The 15,898-nt window shown below is 36.4% G+C and overlaps 1 protein-coding gene across 1 annotated transcript; it reads right to left on the bottom strand.

The window, feature by feature from the left end:
- Positions 1–533: 533 nt before the first annotated feature.
- LOC107789492 (uncharacterized) lies at positions 534–3,769 on the bottom strand. Its single transcript, XM_016611315.2, has 5 exons — positions 3,493–3,769; positions 2,787–3,013; positions 1,981–2,061; positions 925–1,275; positions 534–791 (listed from the first exon to the last, which is right to left on the bottom strand). The coding sequence occupies exons 1-5, from the start codon at positions 3,635–3,637 to the stop codon at positions 690–692; spliced, it is 906 nt and encodes a 301-aa protein (XP_016466801.1). The 5' UTR covers positions 3,638–3,769; the 3' UTR covers positions 534–689.
- Between the last annotated feature and the right edge of the window lie 12,129 nt (positions 3,770–15,898).

The following is a 15,898-nucleotide window of genomic DNA, read 5'->3' as shown; positions in this document are numbered from 1 at the left end:
ATCATAAGTTTTAAAGTCTTATAGCCACACAAATGTTATAGTCATACAAATTTTATGGTCATGTTCAGATCATAAGTTTTAAAGTCTTATAGCCACACAAATGTTATGACATGTGTAAGACTATTGATTTCAAATGTTTTCATTTCTTTCGTAAACTTAGTGTAATATTTGGACTTCTGTCACATAAAGTGGAACCTAGGGAGGAATGAAAAATATGAAAGCCACAACCTTTATCTTGCTAGTTGTATGATACTATGGTAATTGCCTTAGAGAAGAGCAGTAGAAGAAAGAGAGTTTAACCTGTTAGAGCTAAGAAACAGAAATGTGAAAAATAAATGGCGAACATTTCTTTTCCTTGAAATTAATCAGCGGATAAATATAGACAACAATAACATACCCAGTATTATCCCACACCAGTGGCGTCTGGAGAGGTAGTGTGTATGCAGACCTTACCCCTACCTTGTGAGGATAGAGAGGTTGTTTCTAATAGACCCTCAGCTCAGAAAAGCATAAGCACCACAAACGGATAAATATAGAATGAAATATATAATTCTTTTGATTCAGCTGCATTAACTAAAGGAGCAAAATATATTTTAATATGAAATCTTCCTCAAGTATGTATATAGATACAAACATCAATTAATAATTACAATTATACAATCTTACTTGTAGCAATTTGGGAAAAAGTCTCATAAAGTTGTTTTCAAGAACTGTACGACAAAATATATAACTGCTAGGAGCAATGCAATTTGGTAGAAATCCCTCTGGAAGCTGTCATCCCTTTGAAAGAACTGTATCACAGAAATACACAATTTTCATCAGATTACACTAAAACAATTTCCATATCAAATGCCATAAACCTTTGCAATAGTTTCTTGAATAGAATTTCAAGACTTGAGACTTAAAATTTTGAACAAGAAATACCTTTGCTGGATCACCATAAGGGTCAGGATAGACATCCATGTTTTTATTCTCTGAAGTAGACTTAGAATTCAAGTCTTTCACAAAATCAGCAACATCTTTCCCAGCTTCAACTGTGGCAAAGAGACGCCGCGATGCCCAGAAATAAGCTTGAGCGATGACGGATGATCCTGATAAATCCCAGAGCTCTTCATGTTCAACTACTTGCCCACTGATTTGGTTCAAAGTGAATTTTGAGTTCACTTTGATGATCAGATCCCCTCCTATGGCAGCAAGTATAGACTTTGGCTTTCCTTTAATTGTCCACTTAATATTCAACACACTCGTTGATAACATCACCATTTCTTGCACACTCTGCATAGCAATATGATTGATAATGAAAAACTGTCTAGTACATTTCGTTGGCGACTAAAGGAGTGAGTAGTCTCATGCTAGGAAGGGGGTGCAACACAGAGGTAGATCTAGGTGCGTTGTGCAGGTTCAAGTGAACTCATTGCTTTTTTGCGAGAACTATGCATATATATATACATTTTAACAACAAGATGAAAATGTATACCTATAATAATATTATACTCATTCTGAGTCGACTGACTCAAGATTCTGAGAATTTGTTCCTACTACAACCACCTAGATTCAGCTATTAGCCCAAGTATCTTGCGTATGTCCTCCTTTATATGTTGTTGAAGGCTATAGAATAGGTAATATCATGATACTGGGAGGAGGTGCAACGGAAGACACTTCTGCACTCGGTGTTTACACTACACCAAATCAAATAATTTAATCTTGAGAGTCACAGTTTAAAGTGAGAGTACACTTAAGTGATAAAAGTATATGGAAAAAATTTCCATAATGTCTTGCATTCATTCGTCTGATGCAAACACCAGATACAACTAGACTTTATCCTGTGCGACGACAAAGGCTCATCACATCCATAAGCGCAAGTATTTTGCCTGTCCTCTTTTACATTAAAAGCTTGCAAGTCCAAAAATTGTTAAGTGTTTGATAACCTATAACTTTATAGAAGTCAAACAAACATCTAAAAGCTCCTTAATATGTTACCGTTCTAGCATTCTGCAGTGCGTCAGTTATCCATAGTGGTCTCTTGTACTTCTCTCGCCCCGTGAAACTTCTGACTGGATCCTGCAATTGATTGTTTGGCAATAGATTGAGATACTGAACAATGAATATAATCCAGTATATTAGTCCATATAAATCTAAGTACTTCCAACTACTGGTGAAGTTAAAGCAAATCCCCAAATAGGGCATGAGTTCTTTTATACTCTTATCACCCTAGAACAATACTAGGGAAGCAACTTAAGTTGCAGACATGCATCATAATTCTATAATAAGTGAAATTCGACACAAGTGATTATTTGCGAAGTTGTTTGATTGATTTGGCAATGTTTTCATCAAATTAGTTTGAGAACAACTAAAAAAGGGGGAGCCAGGAATTCTAATAAGGGAATTCAAGAAATACAAAAAATGCTACACCTAGAATTTAGACCCGCAACTTAAAGCAATTTTTGAGCTACCTTTGTTGTTACACTAGAAACTGTCCTTGTATTAAGAAGATTCAATATTGTATATATATCTATCTATCTATCTATCTATCTATCTATCTATATATATATATATATATATATATATATATATATATATATACAGTATAATTTTTCGATGAAGAAAATTCAATTGAATCCTTGTCGGACCATTTAGCTCTGCCCCTGAATCTTTTAACGCTAATAAGCTAAAACCATCCAATTATCCAAAGAAGTAGCCAAGACCAAATTCAACATTAGAATACGAGATATTAGAAAATGTACTAATAGAGCAAGTGAATAGTAGATGAACAAGCGATGGAGAACCTTGTATTTGACAGAAACAGCAAAGGTACCAAGGGCACGATTGCCTTCGCGAAGCTCAAGAATATCTCGAACAAGTTGCCTAGCTGTAGCTTCAACAGAAGGGCTGCTAACACATTCAAATTCATCGCAAAGTTCCCCAAAATCCATTCCATCTACAAGCTTATCCCCATCCGTTTTTTCCAAAGTGGCATCAGTAGATAAGTCTGTCCTATTGGAGTCATTAACAACTGCCATACATTCAAAAAAAAAAAAAATCATTAGATATTAATACACATTCAGTTTTTTTTTTGTATGACAATCAACTATCTATTTAGTCCCACTGATCCGACTAATTCAGACTTATTGTGCCGCATAGCATCCATTGTAGAGGGAAGCATTTTAAGAGACAAACACTCTCTACTAGGGATTTCTCTACTCCCAGAATTCGAATTTTTGAGACCCTTAGTTGAGGATGGAGGGATTTATTCATCCCACTACACTACTTGGTGGTTACATATTTTAGTGTCGGAGATTCAAAATATAAAGAAGTAAATTCACAAACATATACTATATATACATTAAAAAATATGACCTATCTACACAATGTAATTTTTCCGACAAAGGAGTATCACTCCCCTTGCATAGCTCCGCCCCTGACATATTCAGTTTTTATCAATAATATATACAATAAAAAAAAAGAGAGAGAGAGAGAGAGAGGGACATGCACCTCGCAAGGAGAATCTATGGATGGAATTAAACTTTGAGGAGATGCCATTGATGTTGTGGAAGGAGAAAAGGTTATTGTGATTGGTGGGAAGAGAAATGGTAGTAGAAGAAGAAGAAGAAGGAAGAAGAACAGCAGAAAAGCTCATCTCGTTTGTATCCCCATGATTACTAGCTAGCCCATGGGGATGAGATGGAAGCTCTCTTCCTTTGATTCTCTATATTTGGATAAGGTACGATTTTCTCTATGTGGTTCTTGATTTTTTTAGTCCTTCATCTTTTTTTCAGCCACATTAGCTGTAATAGTTCATAGTATTTTGGTAGGGACAGATTGATTATTATCTGCGAAATTTCTTGGTTATTAGAATTTCTGCTACTTTGTGAGAGGGAGTAGTTACTAATTTTCTGAATGATTACTTGTATACTTTATTAACTCTTACTTCCTTGTTATTGTTGCTTTTTATATATTTGTACTTTAGTTTAGTAATACACTAGTATAGGTCAGCCTGGGCTGAGCCCGGGCCCAATTATCGCAGCCAAATTCAAATACTTTAGAAGGTAAAAATTGCACGGGACGCCCTGTGGGGAAGTGCATGGTTGACCACTAATAACACATGTATTTACTTTTAAGTCATCGTTTAAAATGTCTTTAGTCTTTAGCCACTGCTTTAATAAACTTTAACTGTCCGGACGAAAATACCCTTCCGCTCATGTCCTTAACTTCAGGACTACATGTCCTTAACTTTTGAACTTGGAACTCTAAGTTCAGGACTACATATCCTTAACTTTTGAACTTGGAACTCTAAGTTCAGGACTTCAAGGCTACATGTCCTTAACTTTTGAACTTGGAACTCAAACTTCAAGACCAAACGTCCTTAACTTTTGAACTTGTAAGTCAAAGTTAAGACCTATTGTCCTTAACTTTTGAACTTGTAACTGTAAGTTAAGGACTGCTTGTCCTTAACTTTTGAACGTGTAACTATAAGTTAAGGACTGTCTGTCCTTAACTTTTGAACTTGGAAATCAAAGTTAAGGACCTATTGTCCTTAACTTTTGAACTTGTAACTGTAAGTTAAGGACTGCCTGTCCTTAACTTTTGAACTTGTAACTGTGAGTTAAGGACTGTCTGTCCTTAACTTAGAACTTGTAACTATAAGTTAAGGACTGTCTGTCCTTAACTTTTGAACTTGTGTCCTTAACTTTTGAATTTAACTTTAGGACTTCAGGACTACATGTCCTTAACTTCTGGGAAGGAATTGCATTTCCTGTTTACTCATCACTCTTTTTCTTATTTTCACAACGTCATATCTTAATCTTTTTTTAAAATCTGGAACCTCTCCCCATTCTCCTTTTGCTTTTGTAATCGTTCCCTTATGTTCTTCATGCTTGTTTAGCTTATCAACAAGAACTATAACCAAAGGCATTTAACATTCAGTAGCATTAATAGAAGTTCGTACCATTTGGTGCTCTCGTTGACCTTCCTTACCAATGGGTGAAGATGAGGTTCCGAATACACGATTGCACACCTTGGATGCGGAAATAAAACAGTATAAATACACTGCATTTCCATTTGGGAAAAGAGATAAAAGAAAGGGTAACACAGTTTTTTCATATTAATTTTAATAGACTAGTGACTACTATTGCTAAGCATTAAAAATGTTGGATAAAAAGTAAATACCAGCTTAAACAGTGGCTATCCCACGCCATTTCTGCGCGCCCTATTTGGTCGTCCCCATTTAAGTAAAAATTGTATGGGGTAACCATTTTTTAAAGTGGTATTTACTTTTTATCCAACATTTTCAATGCTTAGCAATAATAGCCACTAGTCTATTAAAATTAATATGAAAAGACTGTGTTACCCTTTCTTCTATCTCTTTCATGTTAGAGAGAAGAACTGTATTGAACGAGAATGGAATGCTTTCAGAAATACAACGCAAATGGACTTTGCTCAAGTTCTGGCGCCATTACTAGCCAATACATTTGCACCTGCGTTTACAATTGTACTTGATCAATTCCCTTTTGATGCAACTTTGATTCAAACATATACTTACTTACGAATGAATATCAATGTTATAACGTTATTCTTTATTTATTAAAAGAATATTTCGTTCCTTTCTGGCATTTAACCTTTTACTTTTTTTGTTTAAACATCCGTTATTTGAAGTCTAATGACGCGACTATTTCGAATTCGCCTTATGTAAGCTTACTAGGGAATAAACATGTATTGTGAATCTGAGAGTAATCAAAGAGAATTTTGGTTTCATTCTCTAGAAAATAAATCGTCGTCACCTGTATTTTCATCAGACTAGTAATGGAAAGGTTATGTAGATTTGTCTTATCAATGTTGCATCCAAGCCGAATCTGACATCAATCTTATATGTAAACTGCAATTATTATTATTTTATGAAAAGATACAAATAACGTTTGGTTTTCTGCTACGTTATGGATTCTGAACTTACAGTTACAAGTTCAAAAGTTAAGGACACTTGGTCCTGAACTTTGAGTTCCAAGTTCAAAAGTTAAGGACACTTGGTCTTGAACTTAGAATTACAAGTTCAAAAATTAAGGACACTTGGTCCTGAACTTAGACTAACAAGCTCAAAAGTTAAGGACAATAGGTCCTGAACTTAGACTAACAAGCTCAAAAGTTAAGGACAATAGGTCCTGAACTTACAGTTACAAGTTCAAAAGTTAAGGATAATAGGTCGTGAACTTAGGCTAAGAAGCCCAAAAGTTAAGGACAATAGGTCCTGAACTTAGACTAACAAGCTCAAAAGTTAAGGACACTTAGTCCTGAACTTAGACTAACAAGCTCAAAAGTTAAGGACAATAAGTGCTGAACTTAGACTTACAAGTTCAAAAGTTAAGGACAAGTAGTCCTTAACTTAGAGTTACAAGCACAGAAATTAAGGACAGATGGTCCTGAACTTCGAGTTCCAAGTTCAAAAGTTAAGGACATGTAGTCCTGAAGTCCTGAACTTGGAATTGCAAGTTCAAAAGTTAATAACATATAGTCCTGAAGTCCTGAACTTAGAGTTGTAAGTTCAAAAGTTAAGAATACTTGGTCCTGAACTTTATGAGCAGAAGGGTATTTTCGTCCGGACAGGTAAAATTTATTAAAGCAGTGACTAAAGACTAAAGATATTTTAAACAATGACTTAAAAGTAAATATATATGTTATTAGTGGTTAACGGTGCCCTCCTCCTCCCCCTCCTCCTCCTTCTCCTTCTCGTTCTCCTTCTTCTTCTCCTTCTTCTTTCTTCTGCTGCTTGTGGTACTGCTATAAAACTTCAGTTCATGGGATCATTTTCATAAGTATGTTTATCAGATTATTTAAAAATAAATTATAAATAATTACGTAAGTTAGTAGACAATAATTTGTGAATATTTCCACGTAATTCTGTTCTTTTCATGTAATTCTGATTATTTTATAGTAGTGATACACTATGAAAGAATAAGGTATTATTTATCTAGTATGTTAGAAAGCTTTTTCAAAAACTTCAGCCTATATAGTGCTGAAGTTTTTACAAATGAACTAAATAACTTCAACATTTCTGCTGAAGTTTTTGAAAAAGTTTTATGACAAAACTAATGAATCCACGACAAAAAACTTCAGCTTATATAGTGCTGAAGTTTTTACAAATAAACTAAATAATTTCAGTATCTTCTGCTGAAATTCTTGAAAAAGCTTATCCAAGACAAAAAAACTTCAGCTTATTTAGTGCTGAAATTTTTACAAATGAACTAAATAACTTCAGCATCTTCTGCTGAAGTTTTTGAAAAAGCTTTATGACAAAACTAATAAATCCAGGACAAAAAAACTTCAGCTATTTTAGTGTTAAAGTTTTTACAAATGAACTAAATAACTTCAGCATCTTATCGAGGACAAAGAAAACTTCAGCGTATTGCCTTTGCTACTTCAGGCCCGTCTACTAGAATGCTGAAGTTTTGCGTGATTGTCTTTGCTACTTCAGCCCCGTATGCTGAAGTTACGCGAAAAAGTGGGTACGCTTATAATTTTTTTTACAAAGCGAACACAAATTAAAACGTAACCCAAAAAGCGGGTATAGATGCAAACCCCCCTTTAGAAACGGCTCAAGAGGGTGCTTTAAATACCTGTATGTTTACTTGACAGTCAAAAGGAAAGGTAAATCAAATTCATAGCAGGTATAGAAGAACACTTCACACAGCTAATGGACCAGTCAGTTTAAAATATTTATTAAATTAACTGTCATTTTTTGTTTTGAAATAATTTTTTTTAGCAAGGCTAAAGCGAAAAAGACGTCTATTATTTCTTCCTCTTTAACATTTACATACTTATATTTATTAATTGTCCAATCAAATATATTAAACATGTTTCATTCTTACTTGTAGATATAATTTAATCAAGTCGTACATTTATAGCAAAAACATGCAAAACGAAAATCAAACCTGTTTACCTTGAAAATACGAGTAACAATTAAATTTGATTTGTGATTTTAAAGATATGTGATTTAGTTCAATAACAAATAATAATCAAGAAATGTAAAGTAGAAATGAAAGAAATAAGTGAATCAAACCAATGTTACTCAGCAACAGTGACCTCAAGCTTAGTGACCTCGAGGCGGCTTAGAACAATAAGTACAATTAAGCAAGAAAAGTAAAATAAGAACAGTAGAGCTAGAGGATAATTCTAATGAACAGTAGGCAAAAAGTAGAGAGTGTATTCTTTTCTTCAATGATTAGATGATGTTACAAATGATTGGGGCCCCCTTTATATAATAGGGGAACCCTAAATAAGGTATATTTCTATTTACAGTAAGGAATATTCTTGGTACAGTTGTCTAACCGCCTAGTACGGAATCGTAAAATCCTATTACGGAATTTGTGCCATGATCTCGGGGACGTGGCAGGAATCTAGCTCATTTTGTTACAAATCCATAACGGTACTATTTCGGGGTCGAGCATACTTGGCCCCAGTATTACTCATACTCCGATCTCTGGGCATTGCACTCTGTCTTAGAGCTCGAGTTTGGTCCACTAGTCTCGAACTCAACCTCGCCCGGACTCGGGCTTAGGACGGACCCTCAAGCCTATAAGTCGGAGGCATATGATTTTGATCGTATACAAATAGTCCCCGCGTTTCTTAGAATAAGATGATAAGAAACGACTTGAATCTCGATCTCCTCGATGTCTCGATCATGATGCCAATCTCGTGATGCCAACGTTTGAAGTGATTGAAAGGTTGCGTTTGCACAGTTTCCTAGGTCATTAATTAGAGGCGGCTGACGGTCGGCCTTTTGGCTTCCCCAATACGCTTAAGTGACTTCTATAAATAGGCTAACTTCACAATTTTGGAAACTTTACTTCTCAATTCGTTCCCAAATCTTGTTAGCTCTTTCAACTTCCCTGAGATCATACTTCTCTCAATTTGTTCTTTACTCCATCATCAACCTTTTCTTCTTTACTTGAACCATAATGGCTAAAACATCCAAAACCGTTCCCCAACAAGGAAAAGCCCCTTCGTCATCATGGCCATCCAGAAGCAAACTGGTGGTGCCACCTCGCATTGAAGAGTGTATTCTCCCGCTGTGTGAAATAACATCCGATTTCAAAATTGAAAAACATGTATCGACATCAGGCCAATGTGAGCCTATGTCTCGATACATCTGTTTGATAACCAAGGATGAGCTTGAGCAGGTAAAGAAGGATTGCAACTGGGATGGCAAATATGTGGTGATTTTTTCCCCAGAAGAGGACATTACTACCTATAAAGCGGGGTGCTTAAGCGTGTACACCTACCCATTCACGTTGGGTTCCGCAGTTCCAGCCCTAGGTCCCATAGACCTAGTTATCCTTGATTTCTGCCAACGATACCAAATGACGCTCGGCCAGGTCTACCCTTCATTCTGGTGAATTGTCAATTTGATTAGATACTTCTCGAGCCAAGTCGAGGGGATGCCTTTTACCCTCGACCATTTGATCAGGCTGTATAGCCCTCGCCTTTATTGAAGTGGCTTGATAAAATTGCAACGCCAATCCTCGAAATCTCTCTTCTCTAGCATCGATGAGGACAAAGACCAAGGGTGGATGAGCCAGTTTGTCCGAGTCAAGACCTCCGACCTAATTCCTGCTGAGAGGATGCCATTCCCCGAGGAATGGAACATGAAACGTAAGTACATGCTTTTTGATAATAACTTACTATCCTGCTTCCTCTTTTCTTTCTCGACTTCATTTTTTTCTCGATCTAACTCTTTTCCAATGGTGTAGCCGTTGCTTGGTTTCCTGGAGCGATCCCAAACTCGAAGGTTGGGTCCGAAAATTGGCCTCTACTTCCTCATACTTGGAGCGCTGCTGGCCTGATCTGATCAAGGGTCGATGGGAGGTTAAAAATCATGGTGAGTCCCTTTGTTTGTTTACTTGTGTTTTCTCAGTGGAATACTTACTTTGTTTTACATGCAGGCCTCAGAGACGCCGTTGCTATGCGTCCACCCCCACCTGGCAAAGAAAAGACGCCAAAGCCTTCCAAGGAAAATAAAAGAAAGAGGAGGTCGCCTGCAAATTCCCCGAGGCCAAAGAAAAGCAAAGCTCGAAAGCCCAAGGCTGAAACCCTGGCCCTATCTCCAGAAATGGCCCAACGCCTTCGGGATTAGGAGAAAGAGGAAGAGGATGATGACTGCCTGCTGGTAGATCGGGAAAGAGGAAGCTCTAACGCTCCGAAGGCCGCTGAACCAACGACGACGGAGGCGGTTCAATCTCGAACCGAAGAAATTTCAGAGGAAGCTCGAACAAAGTCCCCGAGCCATTAGGCAGAAAAAGTACACCTTGTCCCTGGGGACGTTTGGTGGATAAGCTCGAAGAGACTAACTCCGAGGCTCTTCAAAGATAGGATAGCACCTCAAGTGAATCATTTGGGGTAATCAATATAGGTGACTCGCCGCAGGGTCTAGTGTTCTCTAAAGGGCAATTCCCAGATGCCCAGGACATGGGGACTCCCGATGTGGCAACGACTTATGAAGGGAACGATATTTTTCGGGAGTGTCTTGCAGGAATCGAAGAAGGTCCCGATCCCGATGCCTCGTTTATTCTTGAGGAGGCTGAAAAACTCCTCAAACAAGTAAGTTTTGTCTTTCATTATTTCGAGTTTAATCTTTATCTTTCTGAGTATGACCTCCTTTTCTTGTGAGAAGGTTGTGTCGCTTCATCAACAAGCATTCACCAAATCTCGGACTGAACTTGCTCAATGCGAAGCCGAACTTAAGAATCTCGTGGAGGAGAGGGACAACCTTAAGATCCTTTATGTCAAAAAAGAGGGGGAGATCAGCGATCTCCGAGTTAAATTGACGCTTGCTTGTCAAGAACGAAACGAGCTTGTTAACTCGAATAAATTTATTTACACCAAATAGAAACAACACTTTCTTCTGTATTTGATCACTTCCATTTCTTTTGTATTAGATACAATATTTTTGTCAGATTCTTCAGCTCGATCCAATGCAAGATTATGCTGAAGCTCTACTTATAATATCTAAGAAGATTAGAAAGCACTATTTGTTGCAAAATACTATAATGTCAATTGATTGCTCTTTCAAAGTAAAGCTGGTTAGATTCAACAATTATAGTAGTATACTGACATTTTCTATTTGCTGATGCTAGATGTGCGAAGGAGTTCCCTCTAAAGTTGCAATTTCTATATGGTGAGATTTTTTTGAAAATAACTTTAGATCTCCAAAGAATATCAAATTTATAGTTAAGGTCTTTATCTCATTCATCTTCTCCAGATGCAGGATGTATCATTGTTTGGATCCATTGGTCTATTTAAAGAATTTTTAAATGCAATATTTTTCATAGACGTATTCTATTTGTAAAGGTAAGAGACTCTCATTATGATTCATAAGAGTTAATATGTCCAAAATTTCATCAGTAAGGGTTAATAAGTCCAGAGCCTCATCTAGAAAAAGTTTAAGAAGATATAGATCCTTTACATGACGATTATTTTTGAGATCTTGCTTAGTTCTTGAAGGATTGCGTATAGGTGTTCGTAAAATGCAGCGGAAGACAATAACAATCCTAGGCATATCTTTTCGTGTTTAAAATTTATTTACATGTCAAAGATCGGATCTGAGACGTACCTGGTGAAGAGAGTATCGTTTCAAAATTTCTTCGATAGTACGAAGACTCTATGCGTATCCACACCGAGACTGATCCTTACTATCAACTCTTTGATCAATGAAACCCGCGAACAAATTGAACAAAAAACTTGTGCTAAAATTTTTCTCAAAAATCTCAACTCAAAAGAAGAACAAGAAACACTTTTCTTGTAATTGTATTTTCTCTCTTGGCTTTGTATTGCACTCTCACTTTCACAAAGTGTTTTTCTTCTCTAGAAAAATCACGGCAAATTTTCTCCATCACCTTTTATATAGCATCACATATAAACCCTTTTCCTATTTGGTTGGGGTAATGATTTACTTAAGGTAAAAGTTTATTCCAAAATAAACTTCATGGAATTTTTATGGAAAATTAGAAAATCACGTCTCAATTGAAACGTGACTACCGAGCCTTTCACGCGAATCATCCAACTCAAAGTTGGATTCTCTTATTTATGAATTTTTCATATATAAGGAAAATATTAATCCCATTCCAAATGGGTTTGAATTTGCCGAACGTCCTTTTTAGGACTTTACACGTAAAGTTATCGAATTTACAATTGGATTCTACTTATCCAACAACCTGTTATTGTTTAATTAATATTTTATATAACATATTTAATATAAAATAATATATATTTTAATCAAGAGATATAATTTTCTATTCCAAATAGAAAACTTTAATTTGTTCACAATATTAATCATATCCTTTGTGCTAGCAAAGAATATAATAATATTTCATTTAGACTAATAACTAAATTTATTTAACTAATTAAATTCTTTAATTTAATTATCAAATACTAAAGTAATTAATCCTTTAGCAAAGATCAGAACACTCGTTAGTGTGCGACCCCATAGGTTCAATACTAAGTCGGTAGTAAATTGATCACATCAATATACTAATCAAGGGTGGCGTCTAGCAACACTCCTTAATGACCGGATAACATGAAGTATACAATTTACTCTCAAGAAACAGTAGAGAATAATGTAGTAATTCCTTCTGTCCTTATAGCTCTGGATCACCCTAGGATATGGTTCAACTATCAAATCCTAATAGACGACCAACTATGTGTTCATGTCAAATATAATCGACCATTGAATAACCTAAGAAACTCATTTCTTCTTTCATTCAATTGCCATGGCCAAGGTCTTAGTTTGGTTGTTTATAATTCATGACAACATGGAGCTTAAACTCATTACCAAGAGTTGACAGCTTTGTCCTTGAATTCATTCTATTTCATATCCACCGATCCGTGGAAGAGACCAAGGAATCTTGATCAATCACTAATCTACTAGTATTTAATCATACCCAATATCCTTTCAACTATCGGCCTAGGGCCATAGGTGTCTGGTATCAAAGCACAATAAATAGCTTGTCAATTACTATGACGATCTCAGATCAAAGGAAACTTTTACATCACATTCTTCAAGAGAATATCTTATTGACAGTTTATGGTAATTCTAACCATTAGGAATTATCCAATGAGTCGGTTCAATGATCATATCTCTATATGCATCATCTATCTATGTGATTTAGTTAATGAGATCAACTAATATTTATCCCATAAAGACGATCACATAAAAATTGATCTAACCGGATTACTAATGTCCAAATTAATAATCATACGATCAAGAACAAATTTAGATTAAATTATAAGAAACTTTACTCTCATTATCATGATCTCCATCACAATGTCAAGTCTCAAAATTTAATCAAGGACCTTATTAAATTAATCAAACAATTAATAATAACTATTATAAAAGAATATCAAATGCCATATATTTTTATATCAAATAACGTTCAGAAAAATATGTTCAAATCATCAAATATGAGATTGGATCTAGGGCATATCTGCTATATCCCTAACAATCTCCCACTTGCACTAGAGTCAATCGCTCTTGTACTTCATTCCCAATTTCCACTTGTGCTTGTCAAACTCCTTTGCACCAAGTGCTTTAGTGAATGGGTATGGAGCATTTTCCTTTTCCATCAACCTTTTGAATCTAGACGTCTCCATGTCCAATGATTTCTCTTATCAAGTGATCCCTTTGCAGAACATGTTTGGATTTTTGGTGTGATCTTGGTTCTATGCTAGAGCAATGGCTCCATCATTGTCACACAACAATGAAACTGTACCTTCTATTGAAGGAACCACACCAAATTCAGTTAAGAACTTTTCCATCTATACAGTTTCCTTAGCAGCTTCACTAGCTGCTATATATTCTGCTTCAATCACTGAATCAGCTACTGTAGCTTGTTTGGAACTTTTCCAACTCACTGCACCACCATTTAAGGTGAATACATAACCAGAAATAGATTTGCTATCATCTCTATCTGAAGAGAAACTTGCATCAGTTTAACCTTCAAGTTTCAACTCAGAATCCCATAGATGAGGAATTGGTCTTTAGTCCTTCTTAAGTACTTAAGAATGGTCTTCACCACCTTCCAATGTTCCTCACAAGGATTTGCCAGATATCGACTAGTCACTCCAAGTGCATAAGCCATATTAGGACGTGTACATGTCATGGTATACATGATAGCTCCTACTGCACTAGCGTATGAGATCCTACTCATGCTTTCTCTCTCTTCAGGTGTTTTAGGACAATCCTCCTGTCACGACCCCGGTTCGCCCTCCATGAACCATCGTGATGATACCTAGTCTCTACGACTAGGTAAGCTTAATTTGCGGAAGAAAACTAAAACTTGCGGAAGTAAACAATTTAAAACAAAAATAAAGCAATAACAATGTATAAATGCACCGCTTGGCATACACCATGTTTAACTCTCAATACCAAACATCAATCCAAGATCCGAAAACCCATGCATCACAAGCTAAGAAAAGAAATACTACATGGCTCTAACTCCGGAATTTCTAATAAAGAACATAAAAGTACAGAAGGGCTAAATACTAAAGGTAGGAATAGAAAGGGACTCCTTGGTCTGCGGACGCGGCAGATGTACCTCGGAGTCTCTAAGCAGTCGCCTCCCTCAACGTTAGTAGGCCTGAGTAGCGGTACCTGGATCTGCACATGAAAAACATGCGCAGAAGGGGCATGAGTACACCACAGCGGTACTTAGTAAGTGCCAAGCCTAACCTCGGTTGGGTAGTGACGAGGAAGGTCAGGGCCCTACTGAGATTACATACAATATAAGGGTTAACTGTGTGGAATAAAACAGTATAGATAAGTGCAACAGTAAGAAATAACATAGAATTGACAGAACAATAACAACTAGAACAAAGACAATACAAGCCACATAAAGAAATACAGCTCAACACAAAGATAACAACCGGGGGCACCTTCCAGGATACCGTCCTGTAGTCCTATCTTTACATGTCCAGTGGATCTCCCGGGATACCGTCCCGTAATCCATCATATATATATATATATATATATATATATATATATATATATATATATATATATATATATATATATATATATTCGAAGGATCTCCCGGGATACCGTCCCGTAGTCCAACTCATACTACGCGGGAATCTACCGGAATCTCGTTCCGTAGTCCCAAATGTAAATACCCAGTACTGGGGGAATCTACCGGGTGCATTCCCGTAGTTCCATATAATTGTGTAGGGGGATCTACCGGGAATCTAACCCGTACTCCCAAAGTAAATATGCAGGGGGATCTACCGGGAATCTAACCCGTAGTCCCAAAGTAAACAGACAAGGGGGGAGCTACCGGAATCCCACATCCGTAGTCCCAATGTAAATACATAGTGACAACAAGAAGATATTCAGAAATGAAATTTCATATCAAGAAACCAAGTAATTCTAGCCCAACATGCTTCACGTAGTGCAATCAAGGCAATTTAAGCAAATAGGCAATTCAAGTCAACTAAACATGCTTTCTAACTAACAACATGCTAAATTTTGCAAGTATAATAAAGCGGGAAAGGAATCATGCTAATAAATACTTTGAGAAAATCGGATTTCCAACAATTTGCACAAGGACGTGCCCGTCACCTCACGCACAAGGCAATTCAATTACCAAACATACCAATCCTAAGGGGAAGGTCCCCCACACAAGGTTAGACAAGCCACTTATCTCGAACCGACTCAAAATCAACTTGAAACCACACTTTTGCCACGAGTATCCGACTCCAAATGACCCAAATCTATTCAATTCAATCGCATATTGTAAATAACACTTCAAGTAACTGATTCTACAATTAAATTCTAAGCTAATACGCAAAAACATGTAAAATAACCAAAATGCCCCTCGGGCCCACATCTCAGAATCGGGTAAAATTTATATTTTCAGAATTC

The sequence above is a fragment of the Nicotiana tabacum genome, chromosome 11 (genome assembly GCF_000715075.1).
Source record: "Nicotiana tabacum cultivar K326 chromosome 11, ASM71507v2, whole genome shotgun sequence".
Classification (NCBI taxonomy): domain Eukaryota; kingdom Viridiplantae; phylum Streptophyta; class Magnoliopsida; order Solanales; family Solanaceae; genus Nicotiana; species Nicotiana tabacum.
This window is presented reverse-complemented; position numbering and strand designations above follow the sequence as displayed.